Genomic DNA, 24,394 nt, shown 5'->3' on the forward strand with positions numbered 1-24,394 from the left:
GCAGGAAAGGAAGGAGAGTTCATGAAGTTGGAAATTAGCAAAATTACCAATGTAGGATATTAGCAAAGGGCATATTCTGTGCAGGTAAAAAAAAATGGTAAAGGATTGCTTCAAAACGGTGATGAGGGTTATCTTTGGTGGTTCCTTTAATGTTTGCTTTTCTATTTTTTATCTATTTTTGTAACTTGATACAAGAAAACCAGAATAACAAAGGATAGAAAAGGACAAAAAGGACAAACGTGACAATTGCTTCGAAGTCAGATAAAATGAGTGCTGAATAGCATAATGAGGGTAATTGTGGGTGATCTTTCCCAATTGGTTTTAGTAGAAATCATTTCAAAGAAGCTGGAGGGTAGTAAATTGAGGAATAAAAGAAAGTCAGGAAGACGATCAAAGAAATAATGCCTGCACTTTAAGAAGCTGAGGTGAACAAGAAAATTAAATAGAAAAGGGATATATTGTAATAGTTAAAAATAAATCCTGGGTTAAGGGTGGTTCAGTAGATAATTTTGAGAGCCTCCTTTGTCCAGGCTCAAAGCAGGAGTTAGGGCTTCAGTGGCCAACCAAGGACATGAACTACTGGAGGAAGGTGTAGAAGATAAAGTGATAATCACAGGAATACATAATATGGTGTCTGGCAATGGGGTAAGTGCATGCAGAAGAGAAAGCAGAATAAAGGACTAGAGAATGGCAGGGGTGCTATTTTAGGAAGCATGAATAGGGGAGACTTCTCTAAGGAGGCCTGAATAATTTTAAAAACTGAAAATGCATAAAATTAGACAATTCAGCTCCTCTAGACATCAGTTTCTACATTTATAATACTTAGAGTGCTACAATTAAGAAATAAGGTCATATATAAAATGTTTTCAGTAGTAACTAACATATAAAGGTTCTCCATACATAAGGATTTTCCTCCCCTTCCTTCTTCCTTCTCAAGGAGTATGACCAGTGTTTCAAATCTTGTTTTTCTTGCTCTGATGCTGTGCTGCTATTCATTAATGGCCCACAAAAGATGAAATAAAAGTGCCTTAAACCAGGAGATACCTATAATCTCGGCGGTGTACCTCATATGAACAAATGAACATCAATGGAAGAGGACTCCAGAGCAAATGTTCCTGCTCTCCAAGCAGTCAAATGTACAATGGTCCTTGAATTTCACTATGTTTCATTGTGCTAACAGAGACAAAAGTTTTACTCCATCACCTATATTCTATCCACCTGGTATTTTCACTTGAATATTTTAGTCTCTTTCACCTCACATCCTTCCTTCTTTCCCTAACATCAGAAAAACAAAATAGGCTCCATGGAAAAGGTCTATGAAGAGAGTAAATTACTGGAACCTGATCATTGTAGGGCTTGGCAAAAACACCCGGGACAATGGGATTTGTGCCCAAATGGCCTTTTAAAAAAGCGGCTCTGGAAAAATGCTATGATACTAATTTTCATCTAGACCAGAATCAGTGATTAAGGAACAGCTGATCTGCAGAGGTGAGCACTGAATAGCAGCTCCCAACATCTTTGCCTTAATACAGAAGAGAATGTTGTATGGTAAGACTCTCTCAAATCCATTCCCAAAAAAGAAGAAAAGAAAAAGAAAAAAATGAAAAATAGACATCAGAAAGGAAGGTCCAGGCCTAGAGGAAAAGAGTTTACAAAAGCGATTATGTCGATGGCCAGGGTTCCAGTCAACCAGCTGGTGCCTAGGACTTGGCTCTAGTACTTGGATGGGACAGTTCCTAGGACTCAAGAAGAAAGAAAGCAACTAAACATCTGAGATCAGGCAAAAAATTCCAACCCACAAAAAGAGCCAGCTCTAGAACATAGTTTGAGAAGACCACAGCTTGTTATTCATATGTAGCTGCTTTCCCACACATTGTATCACAGAGAAGAGAGAGATTATTTTTCTCATCCTGCTTAACAGTGAGTATGGCCTCCAGAGAAATCCAGCTCTCATAGAACCATGCCCCTGATCTACTTAGCACTGAGTCACAAACATGTTTGCAGACAGCTTAGGTGGAAAAGTGGAAATCAGGAAGCAGTAACAAACACATTTATGTAATAGCTGAGCTGGGATTTCATGAGGAGAGAAAATTTATAAACTGCATACAAAATATAATATGATTGAGTGATGGTCTTATTTGTATTTATTTATCTTTGACCTCTTAAGATGTTTCAGAATATTATGTATATAGGTAATCAATATCAAATTTATGAGAATTTGATATGATATTTATTATGCAAGATTACAGATCTATCCCAAGTGCACTCAAAAGAGTGAAGTTATTGCTGCTTACTATATCTTTTTGCCATGACTTATTGAGAATGGTAACAAAAATCCATTTTTCATCATTTGGTTGTCAGTTCTGAAAATTAAAACAGAATTTCTCACTTATAGGAAAGTTTTTTTTTAAGATAAATTATAGATGATGGGCACTTGGGTGTACAAATAAATTTAATGAGACTCTAATTTCCTGAGTATTTTGATGCCAACACTTTATATTTCCATCAAATTATATAAGATTATACACAAATATAGCTAATTCAGATGCCATACTATGCAACTGTAGAATCACTCAGTGCCTAGAAGAGATTTCATACCTAGGTTTGTTTGTTTGTTTTAACTGCATGACCTTTATTGGCTACTGACTTTATTTAGCTCATTAAATTACATAAATATGGATTGTCTGATTTGCCTACATTTAAATAAAATAAAGCAACAGTATAAAAATAATAGTAACAGGCACAGTGTTACAGCATGGACTAAACACGGTAAAATATAAAATTAACTCACTCTTCGTATCTGTATAATTATAATATAACATAATATATTTATTTACCCCTTTTTATTAGTTCAAGAAAAACTGAAACATGAAACTTAAATCACTTGTTTATGATTCTACAGCTGGAAAAGAAATAACAGCCAGGTTGAGGATCTGGGTTCGATGATTCAAAAATCTGTGCTTCTAACCACTATACCAAGAAAGAAATTGGTACATCAAAGACTCTCTTTATCTTCCCTGGTACATCTTGCCTTTAGTTAATTCAGTGATTCACTACTTGTATATAGATTACAGGAACAACTTTAGGTAGGACATACTGAATTCTTACAATGTCCATGCATTTTCATACAAACCCAGGAAAATCAAACCTTTATTTGTTAGTGCTTTTGCATTACCCAAGGACCAAACATGAGTGACTGCTTTGCTGGGATCCTTATGCTGCTTGGCGGATAGACAAACAAGTTTACATGAGACAAGGTCGTTCAAGGAAATGTCTATATGATCTACGCAGGGATTTAAGACACGTACTTTCAGTGAGCTGTGAGACTACCATTATCCCTGCCTGGTACAAGGGAGGTTTGATTTAATAAGTGCTGATTTTCGCTTTGTAAATAGAGTCAACCTTGCCTCTACTGGGGATTCTAAGGTAATGTAGGCCCCAGGCTGATCTGCATATTTTAAAGTTATCAAGCACATTTCAAGTAGAGCAACAGTCAGGTATGTCCCAAGGAAGATGCTTTAGCCTGAGAAAGAAGGGAATGAAATTAAAAATGTCTCTTTTCTCCCTTTTTTAATCTAAAGAAAATGAATATTCTTATATTCAAAAGCACTGTTCTACAATTTATATAGGCTAGATATAGCTCTGATTTTTACTGTGATCACAAAAATAGCCTCAAATATTTGTAGGATTTTTCCCCATGGTCCTAGTACCCAGAATTTGTAAGAATTACAAAGAAAGAATGTTATTGAAGCATTCTTTGATTTATTAAACACTGATTGAAGCCGTACTATGTGGAAGGATGTATGATAGGAAATAATAATAAACTAATTATTTTATAGAGAGAAATAAGAAACAGAAAACATACATAAATGGTTTGCCTTTTGAAAGATTATAAAACACAACACCTCTCTCTCTCTGTCTCTCTCACACACACATACACACACACAAATAAACATATATACACTTATTTTATTATATCGTAGTTTCCCTCACACACAGTCTCCTTCACTCTTTTGCTTGCTTGTGTATATAGGTGGAGTTTGTATATAGGTTGCATAAATGTAAGTATATATGCACATATACACATATATATGCACATATGCATGTAAACATATACACACATATAACTGGAGAATGATATAATAACATTCACGCTATAATTGTCAATTAAAGCCTAAATCATAAAATGATCAACCCTTCAGATGTAAGGGGACCAGGAAAGAGAAAAATATTTAAGTGTTTTCCAGGCAGGAAAACAGGCATTGAGGGGGAGAGCGTTTTTGTTAGGGAGGACAGAATGAACACAGGTGACATTCAGAGAAATGCGTGTGATTTGGTGTGGCTGGATCCCAGGGCTTGAAGCAGGTGTTGTGAGAATGGAAATATAGCAGAGTCAGCATCATGAAAAGGGTTGGATACAAAAATAAAATGGTACATATGTTATGTAAGGGAGTATTTTTTAGGAGAACACCAGGCACAGTTCTTCATTTTGTCTAATTATTCTGGCAGCAACGAAGCACATTGCTTGGATCGGAAGAGCAAAGGTTGATGAGAGTCTGAACTGAAGCTGAGGAGAGGAGGGATTTGAGATATAGTTAAGTAGTTGAGCCGTAGGACGTAGTAATTAGGTCGATAAAAGGTTCGAGGGAGAAAGAGAGCAAAAGATACTTTCTAGTTTTCTACCAGAAGAGCTTGTTTGAAGAGAGACAGGGATTTCAGTTTGATTCGAACGTTTTAAATTAAGATTCCTGCAGAAAGATAGTGGTTTTAAATACCTAGGAGACAGTGAACTATGTTGATCTGATGTACACACACGATATATAAGTGAGAACAGACGTGATGATCTCAGCTAAGCTAAACGTTTAGAGTGACATAACTGAGGAAATGTACGATTTCCAAGTATGATGAAATATATACTTCTCTAAGAAAAATAGAAATTATACAAAAATCCACTTGGAGCTCTCCAGTTATTCCCATGGAAAGTTGCCTTAGACTAAACGATTTAGCATTTTTGCATCATGGGATTCGAAGTCCCTCTGTGTTATGGTATCCTCTAGAACACACTTGGAAAATACCCCTGGGTAGGTATAGAGAGAGATATATAGAAACAGAACTAGCTGTGCAAATATATTTAGACTCAGTTAAGCCGCTGTTACAGAGTTTTTAGTAAGCCTACAATTTCAGGGAAGACGCATTGCAAAGAGACTGAGTACCTAGTACAAGGTAATATGTTTATGAATGACTCTAAGGTTATCTTAACCTCCCCTGATTCTATATACTTTTTATGTTCCTACACATTGCAATTGTGTGTATTTATTCATGCCAGTTAACTTGGAGACAATTTCAAAGAAATGAATCAAGGTGGATTCCCTAATCTCTGGGGATCAATGGCAGCTTCTCTAAAAGCTTTGTCCTGTTGCTTTCTTCAATGGCATGAACAGGAAACTAAGACATCTTGCAGCATCTCATTTTGCTCTAATTTAACTTAAATGCCCAAAGCTAAGTTGGTGATCATGTCTCCAGTGCTCACAGAATAGGTTTCTGCCTTTCCTCTAGTGGGAGTCTTCAATTCCAAACCCTCAATCCTCTGTCAGTCTCTGGTGTGACTTTCAGCTCTCCGCTCCTTTTCCTAAATGCCCATTTAGCATTGCATAATTTCCTTAACTGCTCTGCAGTTTCCTCTCAGGAGCTTTATCTTGTTTTTAATTTCTTCCTGTTAAGCTCATTAAAATACATCTTTTAAACATTATACAATGGAATGGTTTATAAATGTGCATAATTGTGTCATTTTTCTTAGAGAAAGTGTTGTTTGAGATTATTATGCAGCGAAGAGATGTGACAATAAGATTACACACAAAGCAAATAAAAAAATTAAACTAATGTTAAATTATTTTGTTGATTCACATATGTGGTGCTTTTTTCTCACAACTCTGGAAAAGTAGAGAGTTAATGTAAATGTGAATAGAAACAAGGGCAGGGAACAAAGGAAAGAGTCAAATTGTATTTCTTGGAAACTTACTGGTTTTTATCAACAAAACAAAACGGCAGCTGTCTGTTGCCAAGCTTCCAAAGCTATGTTTGCCCTCTTAGCTCTCCCATTTGTTTTCTGGCATCTACTTTGTTGTTCCTGATGAAGTCACGATGTCACATCTCTTACTGTGCCCATCTTATGCCTTTCCTCCAAAGTATCTTACATTGAGCTGTCAGGTACTTCTGTTTCCAGTACACAAATCTGCAGTGTTTTTAATACTCAAGTACAAAGGTCCTTTTGATCAAATTTTTGGTGGAAAAAGTGACCTGGAATACTTAATCTTGAATCAAAAAACACAAAAAAACAAAACAGAAACGCATTAAAATTGTTTTAAGTCTTTAATAATGAAAATTTAGATGTTATGTGAGGTCGTTAATAGTCTCAGAATACACTTATTTAAGTAGTCATAGGTGATACGGAAATGGCGATTACCTTTCTCCTCCTTGCATTTGTGCCTCGCACTTAAGTCGATAACCAAACCAAGAACATACTCACTGGGAAGAAATATTTATCTGCCCTAAACATTAAAAGAGAAGCAAATGATTCAGTCAGACACCTGGGAATGAATTTAAAACAACTATAAATTGGAATTGATAGGAAAGCTACCACATAATTAAAGCTTCATCAACTGTAAGATAAAAAATAAGGAGCATGCAAATAGATGTCTTTAAGGAAACATGAAACGTACGATGGGTGACAGGTGCTACTTTGCCTTTGTCAGTGTGTGCAGTACAATCTGTCTCCTTTCTGGACCCCCTCCTGCTGCTCCCCCTACACGGTAAACACCCTTGCATGCTCTTAATTAAAGCAATTTCAGTTTGCTTGACAAACTAAGATACTTGTGTTCAACAGACGAGTCTTGGAAAAACATTTAAAAGTATGAATGAATAGCTCTTTCATACCTTTAAAATATAGAAATGAACTTTTTAAACTTTGAAGTAAACCCAATAAATCTCGTCCCTGAATAGATTTCTGAGCATAAATGCAATTCCAGAGAAAGCATTATCCAATTATCTATCTTGGGCACTGAATAAATATTTATTGAATGACTTAATTACTAAAGTTACCATATAATCAAAACGATCATGAATGTGTGTGTTCTATATGTGTATACAACATATATACCTTTAATATAGCTATCTGAATAATGTAACAGAAGAGCTAAATCTATGCTATTTTGATGAATGACCTCAATCTTAATCATTGCTTTTCTGCAAAGTATGGAACTCCTTGAAAACATTTTTATTAGTATTTCAAGGAAAAATAAATATACTTTTGTGCATGTATATACACACACTCACTATGTGTGTGGGTGTGTGTATCCCTTATATATAAAATGATTTAGGCTTATTATAATAGGAATCAATGGAACATGATCACTTCCCTGGTAAACCTCAGAAAGTACTGAAAATTAACATGGATAATGCTTACCGTCATCAAAATGAAATAAACTTTGTGATGGAGATCGTCTCTGCACCAACCAAGAAATAAAATGAAGTAATAAGTGATTTTGGATCCTTGACCAGAACTATTATGACAAGTTCAAAGCAGACAGATTTTCAGAATCTAAGCCTGTGCCTAGAAATCCAAGCAATCTCAAAAAAAGTCCAAGCTAAAAATAAAAAGTGGGAGAACAAATTCCCAGAGAATACTCCCAGTGAAATCTATGTGACAGTAAAATTAATGAAACCAAAAAACTGGTTTTTTTCTTTTGTACTCTCTCTCTCCATGTTAAAAAGATCCATGATACAGAAACTTTTTACCATAACCTGATAATCTCTGATAATATAAGGTCAATTTTCTATTTAACGTTTTAAAAAATAATTTGCTTCAGGGAATTCCCTGGTGGTCCAGTGGTTAGGACTCGGTGCTTTCACTGCCAAGGGCGTGGGTTCAGTCCCTAGTCAGCAAACTAAGATCCCATGTGCTGTGTACCCTGGCCAAAAATAAAAATAAAAATAATAATAATTTGCTTCAAAGTATTAAATTCATAGATAAAATTTTTTAATGAAAAATAAGCCACCCATTCCATTCTTCCTCACCCATAGCTCTAATCATCACAGAAAACAACTTTAAACTGTTAACTCTTTTTAGTTCATCTAGGTTAAGCTGTAATTCCTTAAGTAATATTTTCTTGTTATTTTTAAAATAGTTTTTACATTACCTTTTGACTTCTTTTCATTATTCATGAAAATGGAGTTCAGTAGCATCTCAGTCTATGCTCCCCTTAATATAATCATGATAACACTTTTTAAAATTTCTCTATTGGTTTTCTTAGCAAATTTAATTGTTATGAAATTTCTTTTATATCCACCATTCTCAGCCTTCCTCTCTGTCTTTCTGTCCCAACAGCATTCTCACTGAAGCACTAAATATATTTAAGAAACTTTTAACTGTCTTTAAAAAAAAGCTGTATAATTTTTAAAATACACTTTTCAAAGTACTATACTATTACCTGTAAAAGTTTGATCTTTAGTCCAAAAATGTATACAAAAGCATACACTGGCTTTCAAAAGTCTTAGAGGAAAAAAGCCAGACATTTTATTTCCCATGTAATGATTTCAACTACTGACTATTAAAGATCCTCTTTAGCAAAGTTGTATTTTCCGAGATGTTACAGGTTTGTGCTTTAGATGTGCAGTGGGTACAGCTGTTCAAAATTTGTTAGTGAAAAACCCTATAGCACTTAGCTTCATTTTAGCAACATTCAGAGTTGCGAACCTAGATTCCTCAGTATTCCCCTTCCAGTATGGGCTGGCTAATCTCTATAGCTCAAGAAAATCTGCCATCCCAGACATTTCTTTTTCACTTTTGTAACTTGGATACGTAGCTCTGTAGATCTCCTGTATTCCTGTATCTTGATTTAGCCCATTATTTTCCTGGAATACATTCATTAGTTTCTTTTAAAAAGCCCAAAGGCAGAGAAATTTGCTGAGTCTAAAATTATCTTTATTGGGCTATCATACTTGATTAATATGGTGCCTATAGTGAATATTCAAGGTTCAAAATAACTTTATCATCAAATTTTGATGACATTGCTCAATATCTTTCTAGGATCAGAGGTTACCTTGAAAGGTCCATTGACATTTTGATCCGTGCCTTTTATTTTTTCCAACCACACAATTATATATTAATTTTTAATTGTGTGTACTTCCTTCTATTGTCCTCTAGCTCACCAATTCTGTCCTTTGGTGACTTTAATTTTCTGTTTAACCCATCCATTATTTTTTAACTGTTTTGACTTCAAGTATTATATTGGTAATATCTATGTTTTGTATTTGGCTTCATAACAATATAGCCAGCTACTTTTCATTGTCTAGTAAAAATATTGTAACTTTTACTCTTTAAAACATAATGAATATATTTTTAAAATGTTCTTCATGTGATGACTCCATATTAGTTGTTTTGTTGATATGATTCAGCTAAAGTGTTTAATTTGTTTTGTTTTGTGCTTTTGAATTTTATTTTATTGTTGCTTTTCAGTGTTTTGTTTTTGTTTTCCTGCTGACACTCACTTATGTTTCCTTTTGTTGTTATTATGTATATATATGTTTTTTAATTAATAATCATTGAAATTTGTGAGACCTGAAGTTGAATTTTACTTTATATTTTTTAATAAATCTTTATTGGAGTATAATTGCTTCACAATACTGTGTTAGTTTCTGTTGCACAACAAAGCGAATCAGCCATATGCATACATATGTCCCCATATCCCCTCCCTCTTGAGCCTCCCTCCCACCCTCCCTATCCCACCCCTCTAGGTCATCGCAAAGCACCGAGCTGATCTCCCTGTGCTGTGCTGCTTCTTCCCACTAGCAAACTGTTTTACATTTGGTAGTGTATGTATGTCAATGCTACTCTCACCTTGCCCCAGGTTCCCCCTCCCACACCGTGTTCTCAAGTCCATTCTCTACGTCTACATTTTTATTCCTGCCCTGCAACTAGGTTCATCAGTACTTTTTTTTTTTTTTTTAGATTCCATATATATGTGTTAGCATACAGTATTTGTTTTTCTCTTTCTGACTTACTTCACTCTGTATGATAGGCTCTATGTCCATCCACCTCACTACAAATAACTCCATTTTGTATCTTTTTATGGCTGAGTAATATTCTATTGTATATATGCCACATCTTCTTTATCCATTCATCTGTTGATGGACATTTAGGTTGGTTCCATGTCCTGGCTATTGTAAAAAGAGCTGCAGTGAACACTGTGGTACATGTCTCTTTTTGAATTATGGTTTTCTCAGGGTATATGCCCAGTAGTGGGATTGCTGTGTCATATGGTAGTTTTATTTTTGTTTTTTAAGGAACATCCATGCTATTTTCCATAGTGGTTGTATCAATTTGCATTCCCACCAACAGTGCAGGAGGATTCCCTTTTCACCACACACTTTCCAGCATTTATTCTTTCTAGATATTTTGATAATGGCCATTCGGACTGGCACGAGGTGATACCTCATTGTAGATTTGATTTGCATTTCTCTAAAAATTAGTGACATTGAGCATCTTTTCATGTGCCTCTTGGCCATCTGTATGTCTTCTTTGGTGAAATGTCTATTTAGGTCTTCCGGCCATTTTTTAATTGGGTTGTTTGTTTTTTTGATATTGAGCTCCATGAGCTGTTTGTATATTTTAGAGATTAATCCTTTGTCTGTTATTTCATTTGCAAATATTTTCTCCCATTCTGAGGGTTGTCTTTTTGTCTTGTTTATGGTTTCCTTTACTGTACAAAAGCTTTTAAGTTTAATTAAGTCCCATTTGTTTATTTTTGTTTTTATTTTCCTTACTCTAGGAGGTGGGTCAGAAAAGATCTTGCTGTGGTTTATGTCAAAGAGTGTTTTTGCTATGTTTTCCTCAAAGAGTTCTATAGTGTCTGGTCTTACATTTAGGTCTTTAATCCATTTTGAGTTTATTTTTGTGTATGGTGTTAGGGAGTGTTCTAATTTAATTCTTTTACATGTAGCTGTCCAGCTTTCCCAGCACCACTTATTGAAAAGGCTGTCTTTTCTCCATTGTATGTTCTTGCCTCCTTTGTCATAAATTAGGTGACCATGTGTGCATGGGTTTATCTCTGGGCATTCTATCCTGTACCATTGATCTATATTTCTGTTTTTGTGCCAGTACCATACTGTCTTGAATACTGTATAGTTCGAAGTCAGGGAGCCTGATTCCTCCAACTCCATTTTTCTTTCTCAATATTGCTTTGGCTATTCGGGGTCTTTTGTGTTTCCATACGAATTGTAAAATTTTTTGTTCTAATTCTGTGAAGAATGCCATTGGTAGTTTGATAGGGATTGCACTGAATCTGTAGATTTCTTTGGGTAGCATAGTCATTTTTGCAATATTGATCCTTCCAATCCAAGAATATGGTATATTTCTCCATCTGCTATGTCATCTTTGATTTCTTTCATCAGTGTTTTATAGTTTTCTGAGTACAAGTCTTTCACCTCCTTAGGCAGGTTTATTCCTAGGTATTTTATTCTTTTTGTTGCAATGGTAAATGGGAGTGTTTCCTTAATTTCTTTTTCTGATTTTTCATTGTTGGTGTACAGGAATGCCAGAGATTTCTGTGCATTAATTTTGTATCCTGCAACCTTACCAAATTCATTGATTAGTTCTAGTAGTTTTCTGGTGGCATCTTTAGGATTTTCTATGTATAGTATCATGTCATCTGCAAAGAGTGACAGTTTTACTTTTTATTTTCCAATTTGTTTTCCTTTTATTTCTTTTTCTTCTCTGATTGCTGTGGCTAGGACTTCAAAAACTATGTTGAATAAGAGTGGCAAGAGTGGACATCCTTGTCTTCTTCCTGATCTTAGTAGAAATGCTTTCAGTTTTTCACCATTGAGTATGATGCTTGCTGTGGGTTTGAAATATATGGCCTTTATTCTGTTGAGGCAGGTTCCCTCTAGGCCCATATTCTGGAGAGTTTTTGTCATAAATTGGTGTTCAATTTTGTCAAAAGCTTTTTCTGCATCTATTGAGATGATCATATGGTTTTTATTCCTTAATTTGTTAATGTGGTGCATCACATTGATTGATTTGCATATATTGAAGAATCCTTGCATCCCTGGGATAAATCCCACTTGATCATGGTGTATGATCCTTTTAATGTGTTGTTGGATTCTGTTTGCTAGTATTTTGCTGAGGATTTTTGCATCTATGTTCATCAGTGATATTGGTCTAAATTTTCTTTTTTGTTATTCTTTTTCTGGTTTTGGGATCAGGGTGATGGTGGCTTCGTAGAATGAATTTGGGGGTGCTTCTCCCTCTGCAATTTTTTGGAAGAGTTTGAGAAGGATTGGTGTTAGATCTTCTCTAAATATTTGGTAGAATTCACCTGTGAAGCCATCTGTTCCTGGACTTTTGTTTGTTGGAATATTTTAATCACAGTTTCAATTTCATTACTTGTGATTGGTCTGTTTATATTTTCTAATTCTTCCTGGTTCAGTCTTGGAAAATTGTACCTTTCCAAGAATTTGTCCACTTCTTCATGATTGTCCATTTTATTGGCATATAGTTGTTTGTAGTAGTCTCTTATAATCCTTTACATTTCTGTGGTGTCAGTTGTGATTTCTCCTTTTTCACTTCTAATTTTATTGATTTGCATTCTCTCCCTTTTTTTCTTGATGAGTCTGAGTAAGGGTTTATCAATTTTGTTTATCTTCTGAAAGAACCAGCTTTTAATTTTATTGATCTTTGCTATTGTTTTTTCTTCGTTTCTATTTCATTTATTTCTGCTCTGACATTTATGATTTCTTTCCTTCTACTGACTTTGGGATTTCTTTGTTCCTCTTTCTCTAGTTGTTTTAAGTTAGGGTTAGATTGTTTATTTGAGATGTTTCTTGTTTCTTGATGTGAGATTGAATTGCTACAAACTACCCTCTTAGAACTGCTTTTCCTGAGTCCCATAAGTTTTGGGTTATTGTGTTTTCGTTGTCAATTGTTTCTATGTATTTTTTTATTTCTTCTTTGATTTCTTCAGTGATCTCTTGGTTATTTAGTAGCGCACTGTTTAGCTTCCATGTATTTGTGGGGTTTTCTACAGTTGTTTTCCTGTAATTGATTTCCAATCTCATAGCATTGTGGTCAGAAAAGATGCTTGATATGATTTCAATTTTCTTAAATTTTCCAAGGCTTGATTGTGACCCAAGATGTGATCTGTCCTGGAGAATGTTCCATGTGCACTTGAGGAGAAAGTGTATTCTGCCACTTTTGGGTGGAATGTTCTATAAATATCAATTAAATCTATCTGGTCTATTGTATCATTTAAAACTTGTGTTTCCTTATTTATTTTCTGTTTGGATGATCTGTCCATTGGTGTAAGTGAGGTGTTAAAGTCCTCTACTATTGTGTTACTGTCGATTTCTCCTTTCATGGTTGTTAGCACTTGCTTTATGTATTGAGGTACTCCTATGTTGGGTGCATAAACATTTATTATTGTTATATCTTCTTCTTGGATTGATCCTTTGATCATTATGTAGTGTCCCTCCTTATCTCTTGTAACAGTCTTTATTTTAACGTCTATTTTATCTGACATGAGTATTGCTACTCCAGCTTTCTTTTGATTTCCATTTGCCTGGAATATCTTTTTCCATATATTCACTTTCAGTCTGTATGTGTCTCTAGGTCTGAAGTGGGTCTCTTGTAGACAGCATATATTTGGGTCTTGTTTCTGTATCCATTCAGCCAGTCTGCGTCTTTTGGTTGGGGCATTTAATCCATTTACATTCATGGTTATTATTGATGTGTATGTTCCTATTACCATTTTCTTAATTGCCTTGGGTTTGTTTTGGGGGTCTTTTTCTTCTCTTGTGTTTCCTGCCTAGAGAAGTTTCTTTAGCATTTGTTGTAAAGCTGGTTTGATGGTGCTGAATTCTCTTAGCTTTTGCTTGTCTGAAAATCTTTTTATTTCTCTGGCAAATCTGAATGATATCCTTGCTGGGTAGAGTAATCTTGGTTGTAGGTTTTTCTCTTTCATCACTTTATCCTGCCACTCCCTTCTGGCCTGCAGAGTTTCTGCTGAAAAATCAGCTGATAACCTTATGGGGATTCCTTTGTATGTTATTTTTTGTTTTTCCCGTGCTGCTTTTAATATTTTATTTTGTAATTAATTTTTGTTAGTTTGATTAATATGTGTCTTGGTGTGTTTTTCCTAGGGTTTATCCTGTTTGGGACTCCCTGTGCTTACTGGACTTGGGTGACTATTTCCTTTCCCATATTAGGGAAGTTTTCAACTATAATCTCTTCAAATATTTTCTCAGACCCTTTCTTTTTCTCTTCTTCTTCTGGGACCCCCAAAATTCAAATGTTGGTGCATTTAGTGTTGTCCCAGAGGTCTCTGAGATTATCTTCAATTCTCTTCATTCTTTTTTCTTTATTCTGCTCCTCGGCAGTTATTTCCATCATTTTGTCTTCCAGCTCACTTATTCGTTCTTCTGCCTCAGTTATTCTGTTATTGATTCCTTCTAGTGTATTTTTCATTTCAGTTATTGTGTTGTTCATCTCTATTTGTTGTTTATTTCTTCTTGATCTTTGTTAGACATTTGTTGTATTTTCTCAATCCATGCCTCCATTCTATTTCCGAGATTCTGGATCATCTTTACTATCATTGCTCTGAATTCTTTTTCAAGTAGATTGCCTATTTCCTCTTCATTTATTTAGTCTTGTAGGTTTTACCTTGCTTCTTCATCTGTGACATACTTTTTTGCCATGTCATTTTTTTTTTTTTTTTTTTTACGAGTGGGATGTGTTCCTGTCTTACTGGTTGTTTGGTCTGAGGCTTCCAACACTGGAGTTTGTTGTCTGTTAGGTAGAGCTGGGTCGTGGTACTGAGATGAGGACCACTGTGAGACCTCACACCGATGAATATTCCCTGTGGTCTGAGGTTCTCTGTTAGTACAGTGGTTCAGACTCAGAGCTCCTACTGCAGGAGCTTTGGCCCAACCCCTGGCTTCTGAACCTTCACCCCTTGTGTTGTGGAGGCCACAGTATCATCTTTCTCCCCTAGTGGCTAAAGTTGCTTATATCTGTAAAAATTTAGCTCTTCAGGATCATCCAACACAATGAATGCAAAATGTCATAAAGGGTGGTTTGTGTCTAGATCACCCTTCCACTGAACGCAAAACACTTATTGTGGAGACTATTTGCTGTTGTGTAACTACCCTGCAGATAGCTTGGAGTTTGATATTTATTCTTCTCGCTTCAAGAGGCCATAAAAATAAGGATCAATTTTTGAAAATGGCAAATATCTTCAGACCAAAAGTGGGCTTCAGTTTTCTACTTACTTCTCTAGGTTCTCATTTTCCATTCAATTTGGAGCTTATACTTTTTTAACACCTTCAAATGTGTATCTCTATCTCTGTGATCCACGTATTGTTTTTCAGCTAAAAAGTTCAACGGAATTAACTAACTTACATTTCCAGAAGCCTAATCTGATTTTATGTGTTTTAATCAATTAAATAATTATTTACTTATCAAGGATCAAATTTTCAAAATGCTGTACAGTAGAAGCAAGTTGATTGGGTTCTTTGTACTTTTCTATGATCCCAGTAATGTCTGATACCTCATTATTTTCTATCTCAAGGAATTCTAATCTCACTTTCCTTTCTATTCCTCAGACAGTAAATCTCCAAGAAGAATTTGTTTATATTATAGAAAAGCACTGTATTAGTGACCAGTGTTTGGCCATTAGGGTTTTTTTTTTTCTAGTGGAATGGAATTCTAGGCCTTTTTCAGTGACTATGATTAAAACAAAAATGTGCAACTACTTTACAAGTATGAATTTATAAATAAAAATTTGTGTATTCAGTTCTAATATTACAGTGTTTCTATTTAAGTATTTTTATTCTATTGTACTACAGGGTTTTCTCATGATGAAAAGCCTTAAATACTAATATTTTAAATCATAACACTCTAAATTCCTTTTGAAGTGTACAGATATTTTATTTCTAAAACAAAGATCAATTAATATGTTAACAGGCAATAACTTACTGTTATTTAAATTTTTATATCAAAAACATAATTAGACTTACATTTCAAATACAAATAGCTTCCTTTTGCCTTTTTGTAAAAATTATTTATTTATTTATTTATTTATGGCTGTGTTGGGTCTTCGTTTCTTGCGAGGGCTTTCTCTAGTTGTGGTAAGTGGGGGCCACTCTTCATCGCTGTGCGTGGGCCTCTCATTATCATGGCCTCTCTTGTATGCGGAGCACAGGCTCCAGATGCACAGGCTCAGTAATTGTGGCTCACGGGCCTAGTTGCTCCACGGCATGTGGGATCTTCCCAGACAAGGGCTCAAACCCATGTCCCCTGCATTGGCAGGCAGATTCTCAACCACTGTGCCACGAGGGAAGCCCCCCCTTTTGCCTTTTTTGACATATTTGCATGTTATGAAAGAAGAGTTGCTTCATTTACTAAAATTTTGAATACTACACTATATTAAAAAAATTATGGTTCTTTCTTCACTAAAAGAAGTCAGGACTCACTTGGAGACATGGTTGATTTCAGGGCTTGGGCAGGGAAAATATAAGATGAACCCATAACATTTTGTGATGCTGGGAATTAAGGAAGTATTTCCCCCCCCAAAAAAGTAAATGAATGATGGAAGCATGTTGAAAAGACACTAGAGCCAACCTAGAAGATCGATCACCCAATGACCAAGCCTGTAAGAACTTGCACAAAGTAATAAATAGCCATATTATTAGATTATAACACATAGAATAAAATAAATGTCTTTACTGATATAAATAAATAAGTAAGGGAGAAAGGGCAGCTTTTCCTTACAGAAGAATTCCAAATACTGTATGTGGAAATAATGAAGAAAATAGAAGATCACTATTAGAAGCACCATTAGAAAGAAAATAGAAGATCACCATTAATGGTGCATTAGAATAATTGCACCATTAATTATTGCAAGGAAGATCATTGATTGATTATACAATTAATGAGCACACTTTTGAGGAAAAATAGGATATTTGCATAATCTTGAAGTATATTTCCCAAGATATATACTAATTATAAAGAAAAAATATTTACTTAACAATTGAAAAAGACTGGCAGAAGCACCTTCTTAGCCAAGAGATCAAGGTTAATATCATCAGTCATAAGACATATTTGCATCCAATGCTACACTAAAAACGGATCACTCTTATGATATCCTTGACAAAAAAAAATAAAAGAAATGGATGACCTCGATCTAATCATGAGAAAATATGAGACAAACCTAATTTTAAAGATTTTTTATAAAATAACTGACCAGTATTCTTTAAAGGTGTCAAGGTCATAGGAAGCAAGGAAATACTGAAGAACTCAGATTGGAGGAAAATAAATAGGCATGACAACTAAATACAAAGTAAGATCTCTGAAAAGACTTTAATGGAATAGCTGGTGATGTTAAAACAAAGTCTGGAATTTAGTTAATAGTAAAGTGATTAGAATAGTGTTTCTTACATACTAAACTTTATACTATATAGGAGATTATGAATTAAAAATTAAAAATGAACTTGCTAAATATTATACAGTCAGGTATGGTGCAGCTTGAGTTTTAACCCACACTATATAACCACTGGACTTTTCTTGTCTGGTTTTGGTATCAGGGGCATACAGTACTGATCTCATATAATGAGTTGGAAAACAGTCCTCATTTTTCTTTTCTCCAGAAGATTTTGCACATAAAGTTGTAAGTTACCTTCTTTAAGTAAAATCATTTTGTCTTCACCACATATTTGAGTTTCTTTTAATTTCTTTTTCAATTTTTTTGTCTCCCAATTTGTATTTTATTTGAACCATCAGTTGCATAGAAGTTATTCTTCATTCTTCTAAATTTTCAAGAATATGAGTATTTGGGGGATTATCTTTTTTGTTTTAACCTCTATCTTAATTGTATACTGGTCAGAGAATTTAGTAGATACTGATTTATTAAAATGTATTCAAACTTGTCTAATAACTTAATACTTGATCAAATTGGGTTCAATGTTTCATGCCTGCTTGAAAAGAATCTATATTCTCTATATGGTGCATGCAGGTTTTATATATATAAATGTCAGTCAAAACATCCATATTACTTGATTTATTTTGTTAAATATTCCATGTATTTATAATGTTTCTAGTCTGGATGACTGATCATTTATTGAAAAAAATTATTTTTGGCTGTATTCCACATATACTCTAGGTTTGAGAATAGATAAGCATGGTACTGAAGATTTTTTTAAAACCCGAATTTTATAAGACATTATAAACCAAATGAAGAAATTAAGAATTTATCCTAACATCAATAAAAAGTGCTTTCAGTAGAGAAGTTGAATCATTTCTGTCTTTTAGAAAGGCTACTTCGGCTCCAGTGTAGTAAATCAATTCATTGAGATGCTACTTCTCTAACATTTAATATTTAAAAGAAAGTTGTTGAAGTAAGTAGGCTAGAGTTGATGGTGTTCTGTGGTAGAAGCAGAGTGAAAATAAATGTATATCAAAAGGAAGAGCTAGAGGTTGCCAGGCAACGCATTGTGTAGAAAATCTTCCATGAGGGAGAAAAGTGTATTAAATTGAAGAAGAAAAGCAGATTTTAAAAACCTAAAGGAGAACTAAACCTAAAGGAGTGTTATGGAGACTATTAATTAAGGGAGGGAATGACAAGAAAAAGGAGCCAATCTGTGGCGGGCCAGCCTATGTATGTTTTATTTTAAGTACAAAGAGAGCTATCAAATGGTTTTGAAGTGCTGAATAATTATTGATTAAATTACTGTTTTCAAAGGGATAATATGGATGCAATGTGTACTGAGAATAGCTGAGATTTGAGTGGATTTGGCCAAGAATAGCACCTGGTAGACAAGTTAGGAAGCTTCTCAGTTATCCAACATAAGAATAAGTATGTAGAGGCTGCTACATTCAAAGAAATACAATGGGAATATAAAGGTGAAAAAATACAAGGTCGTCCCTGTCTTGTATCAATACAACATCCTTATGGTACATACAAATAAACAAGTAAATAATATAATGCCTAACAGTGGCAAGGGATATGAAGAGTGATTGGGAGTGGTCTTCTCAATAAAGTTGTTTTCAGTAAGGTCATTGGTGAAAGCTTCTGGGGGTCAGAGTTCAGCAGTCACCTGAAGGAAGAAAGTGAATGAGCCATCTGAATATCTAGGAACAGCTGTTTCTAGCAGAAGAAATAGCAAAGGCAAAGACAGCCAACAAGACAGTAGCTAAGGAATGAATTGAGAGTTGCATTCAACAATGTGTTACCAGAGATTAATGGAGAGAAAAAATGTACAAAAAGAATTTAAAAGTATGCATTAAGTGACTAACCAGGGTGTGGTAGAAATTGAGTCTTAATGATGTCTCCTAGAAAAGGACTTTTCAAACTGAGCAGATATAGATGCCTGTATTAGTTTGTTAGGGCTGCCATAACAAAGTACCACATACTGTATGGTTTAAACAATAGACATTTCTTTTCTCACAGTTCTGGAAGCTGGAAGCCCAAGATCAAGGTGGTTTCTTCTGAGGCCTCTCATTGGCTTGTAGATGGCCATCTTCTCCCTGTCTTCACATGGGCTTTCCTCTGTGCCTGTCTGTGTTCAAATTAGGACACTAGTCATGTTAGATTAGGGCTCACCCTAATGTTCTCATTTAACCTTAATTACCTCTCTAAAGACGTTATCTTCTAGTACAGTCATATTTTGAGGTAGTGAATGGGAGTTAGGGGTTCAACATAGGAATTTTGATGGCCATAGCCCCCTAAACACTCAGCACATAATAGACCCATTTTCTCAGATTTGATAAATTATGTTATGATTATTTAAGGGTCGTGGGGGGGGGAAGAATTTTATGTGAGGGAAATAGTATGTGAACTATAGAGATATAAGAAATTAATTTTTGACAAGAAGGCTTTGAAAAGTCCAGTTTGGTGCAGATCTTTCCTGGAAATGACTAACAGAAAGACACATTAGGAAAGATATAGTCAGGCAAGAGCATGACTAGCTAAGAGGTCTGGACTTTATTATGTATATTAAGGAGAATTACTTAAGGCTTATGAGCAAGAAGGTGCTCTAACCAGAAGTGTCCCTCGGGTCGATTAATCTGTCAGTAGCATGTAGTTTATGATCAGGTACTAAAATATAAATCTCATTAGCAGGAGAGGTTGTTCATGCTGAAGCATGAGTAGGTGTACCAGGGGCTTAGATAAATTCTTGTTTTGCTCTGAAATGTAAGGGAATTGGTCAGAATTTAGCGTTTTTACACTGACACTGTGAAGGGCATCTTTGTATTTCTCCCACAAAGTATCCTTTGTGTCTCCTGTCACAAATAGAAGTGGGATTCTTCCCCACTATGGCTGATTTCATGGAATTTTGTAATGTTCTGCCCTGCAGCTGAAATAAACTGAGCAGTAAATAACTAAAAACAAGAAAAGAAAAACAATTTAAAAATATGTTCACTGCAAAATATAAATATTCACAGTATATTCTGTGATTTGTTGTGATTGTATAAACACACACAGGTACATATGTGCACTCAAAGCTGATATCTAGTTACTTGTGCAAATGCAAAAAAAGACAACATGCTCATTTTTAAAAACAGAACTTCTGATACAATTAGAGATTGGGTCTCACTATTTATAATAGGCACAGACCAAATCCCCCAGATTCCCACTTTTTCTGTTCCTAGACTTTATATTATCCATATTGTGTGTATTCAACTTATTAGTCAACATCTAATGTAGAGTTTAAGATTTATAATATTCTCTCATACACATTTTACCTTGGAATACTCTATTGAGAAATCTCTGTCTCTCTCTCTTCTTTTCTGTAATCTTTACAGACACCATCCATCTTCGAGTTCTTGAATCCTCCCCAGTTGGCACATCCATTGGAAGTGTAAAAGCAACTGATGCTGATACTGGGAAAAATGCTGAAGTAGAATACCGAATTATTGATGGTGATGGGACTGATATGTTTGACATCAGAACTGAGAAGGACACACAGGAAGGCATCATCACTGTGAAAAAGGTGCAGAACATCAATAGAAATCATCATCTGACTGTTTAGAAAGTAGGGATTTTGATATGTATTATCCACTCATGCTCTGTCCATTAAGAAATATCCCTACCATGTTCCAATGTAAATGCATAAGTATGAGAGACATAAAGCCAAAGATCTCCTTGAACGTTTTGACCAAATGTTTTCGTTAATTAAAACATGAAACCTGAGATTTTACAAAATTTAAAAGGCAAGTTAATATACATGTGATTGTATTTCTGAGCCATGTTAATAAAAGCCCCTTATTAACATCGTTTCCTTAAAAAAATAGTTAATAACTAATAATAATAATATATCATCACAGTTGGAGGCATAAAAAGTAGCATGCCATCTATCCAGATGTATGAAGCAATAATTAGAGTTGCTAATAAAAAGAGACAGCATGGATTGGAAAATAATTTCATTGTTCACATTTTCCCTTCTGCTACATAAATTAAACTTTTCTGCTAACATATGCTCAGTGATATGATTTAAAGTGAACTAGTTTTTTATTGTACATTCAGTACCATCCTTATAAGAAAAAATAAGGCCCAGTAAAATTTAGGTCCTAATGAAATGTCCTGAACATTCTATTTGCATAAAGTAACCATCAGTTAATCACGGAACTCTCCTCAGAGTCTACTGCGAAGTTCAAGGTACACAACCACTTTTAAACAGACAATGACCAGCAAAGGAGTGACTTACTTACTGAATATTTAAGTTCCTTTTTGTTTCATAATGTAACCTAATTACCAATTAGCTATCAAAATTTTTCTCTTTACCCAAGGTTTTTCTTATTTTCAATGTTTCATATAACTGCTGAAAAGTTTTGTATTAGTCTTCAAAATTTCATCGAATTTATGTAGTGCCATGAGCCTGTTGAACGGAATGGAAGTATCACAACATATATTTTAAAAGATTACTGAATTTTTTACTTAGAAAAACTTAGCAGTAGCCAACACCTCAGCACATATACGTACACACAAACACACACACAATCCACCAGCCCATGTTTTGTAATGAGTTGCCACTATATGAGACAGGTCTTAATATCCTTTTCAATTTTTCTAAGATTTAAAATCTCATTTTCCTATGTTCTGAAGTACTACATTTTAAGTACATAAGAAGTAAAAATTGAATTCTACCTGATGTGTAAAGATTATATATTTTTATTAATTTTAATTATTTACAGTTTATAAACAACTTGACAACTCAACTAGGCTTTAAAAATCATACTGTAACTTGGAAGGAACATATAATTCAATTTCCCTCAATCTAATTTGATGATTTATTTACTTAATTATTTTTAATACAGCCACTTGACTATGAGAGCCGAAGGCTTTACACTCTGAAGGTTGAAGCAGAAAATACCCATGTGGATCCACGTTTTTATTACCTAGGACCATTTAAAGATACGGCAATTGTGAAAATCTCTATCGAAGATGTGGACGAACCACCTGTTTTCAGCAGATCCTCCTATCTGTTTGAGGTTCATGAAGATATTGAAGTGGGTACAATCATTGGTACTGTGATGGCAAGGGACCCAGATTCTACTTCTAGCCCCATTAGGTAATTATGCTTATGCTTAGGATGAAAAGAAAGGGAATTGAAGTAAATGTAGAGAGCATGAAATTCTATTTAAAGCGTTTAATGCATTAAAAGATAGAGCAGTGCATATGTTGGGTGAGTACAACTATTTAAAATAGTCTGTGTTCTGGGGGGCAGGCTATGCACAAATTTCATAGTTTGATTCAGTTTTAATTATGCCAGTTACTGAAACTTGGCTTGTATCATCTGCCTGTCTCTTTAAGATATTTGTTGTTCTGACGCCTGGTACAGATAAAGGGGACTATTTCAGCTGTGCATTTGCAATGTAACAAAATCAATTTATCTGTGCTTTTGGGTTCTTAAATAATATGAGGTTGAGAGGAGTTTTAATAATTAAAAATTATATAATCATAACAATGTTACAATGTAGTTATGATTTTAGAAACTTCTATACTCCTGCCAGCAAAGGGGGAAGTTTTTTTGGTGTTCTTTTGGCTATATCAAAAAGTTCAGAACATTCCAGAAAGATCAGAGTAATTTCAAATTTTTGTTTTGCTTTGTTTTCTTATGGCACCTAAAAGCATATAAGATGTGATAAAAACATACAAATGAGAAAGACAAAGTTTTCACTGACATTTGTTCTCTCATTTTAAAAAAGTACAAATATCTATATACAATATTCAGGCTCAAAATTACTGCTCACTTTAAACTGTTAGCTCATCAATTGTTTTGGATTTCATTTGTTTCCTTATCCTCAGCAGACTGATTTTGCTTATCCTTTTTACAATGTGGGCCAGTCTAGTAGGAGTTCAAGTGGTTGTGCAATTTCCAAGTACACACTTCTCTGACTCCTAACTATGCAGCAGTGGAATGTCAGAACCTCTACTTTTATGCACCATGTGACTCTAGCTCAAAGTTTAAAATTCTGTAGGTTCTGCCATATCATCAAGTGACTTCATATTATATATATATTTATATGCATATATATTAAAATTATTGTTTGATTTATATAATTTTACCTAAATATTTTCTTATAGTCACATACAGCATGACAGGTTACATATTGGCAGCCAAAACCTGCATATGGTAGTCAAGTACAGCTCCCATCTGTCAGCATGATTTTCCCATAAATGCCTCTCCCATCCATTTATCTTCATTGAAATTGCTGCATTCCTTGGATTTTTTTCCTTTAAAGCTTTTTTTTTTTTCTTGTCATTCATTCGGTAGACATTTATCGAACATACACTCTTATTCTTCCCCATTGAATACTACCAAGCATTCCCTTGGCAGAGCTCCTAACTGATTTTAATAGCCTGTGTTCTGTGTTCCTGGTTTTAAAATGGCCTTCTTAAAATAAAATATAATATTTTTTAAAAGTTCAGTTTAAATCGTGGCATTATTAAGAGGCAATATATTTTTCCACACAGTGAAATAGATTCTAAATATTCTCATAGACTAATGGTTATTACATGTTAAAATATGTCTGTGGATTCTTTCTTAAGTTAAATTTTTCATCAGGATGCAAATTTCAGGACCAGGAGAAAAGAATCCATTTATGTGTACTAAGCAACGGAATTAATGACTTCATTGCTTATTAATTACAGAGTCTAGCTAAGGTCATTGTTGTATATTTGAATTTTTACTAACTTGATGTAGAAAAAGCAAATGAATATGTTTGGATGTTAATCTTGATAGACCATGCAGATTAAAAAGATGTATATATATAATCAAAGAGATAAAGTAGTTTTACTAAAGCAATGTATTTAGGGATGGATAATCGGATAATACTGGTCATGTT

At 34.5% G+C, this 24,394-nt stretch overlaps 1 protein-coding gene across 1 annotated transcript in view; it reads left to right on the forward strand.

Moving 5' to 3' along the window:
- Positions 1 to 24,394, forward strand: part of LOC309656801 (cadherin-10) — a 136,559-nt gene that overhangs the window by 87,030 nt on the left and 25,135 nt on the right. Inside the window, exons 5-6 of the mRNA XM_082453753.1 lie at positions 20,852 to 21,039; positions 22,364 to 22,617. Coding sequence (XP_082309879.1) covers positions 20,852 to 21,039; positions 22,364 to 22,617 — 442 coding nt within the window. The remainder of the gene's footprint in view (positions 1 to 20,851; positions 21,040 to 22,363; positions 22,618 to 24,394) is intronic.

The sequence above is a fragment of the Balaenoptera physalus genome (genome assembly GCF_965194825.1).
Source record: "Balaenoptera physalus genome assembly, chromosome: 3".
Lineage (NCBI taxonomy): Eukaryota > Metazoa > Chordata > Mammalia > Artiodactyla > Balaenopteridae > Balaenoptera > Balaenoptera physalus.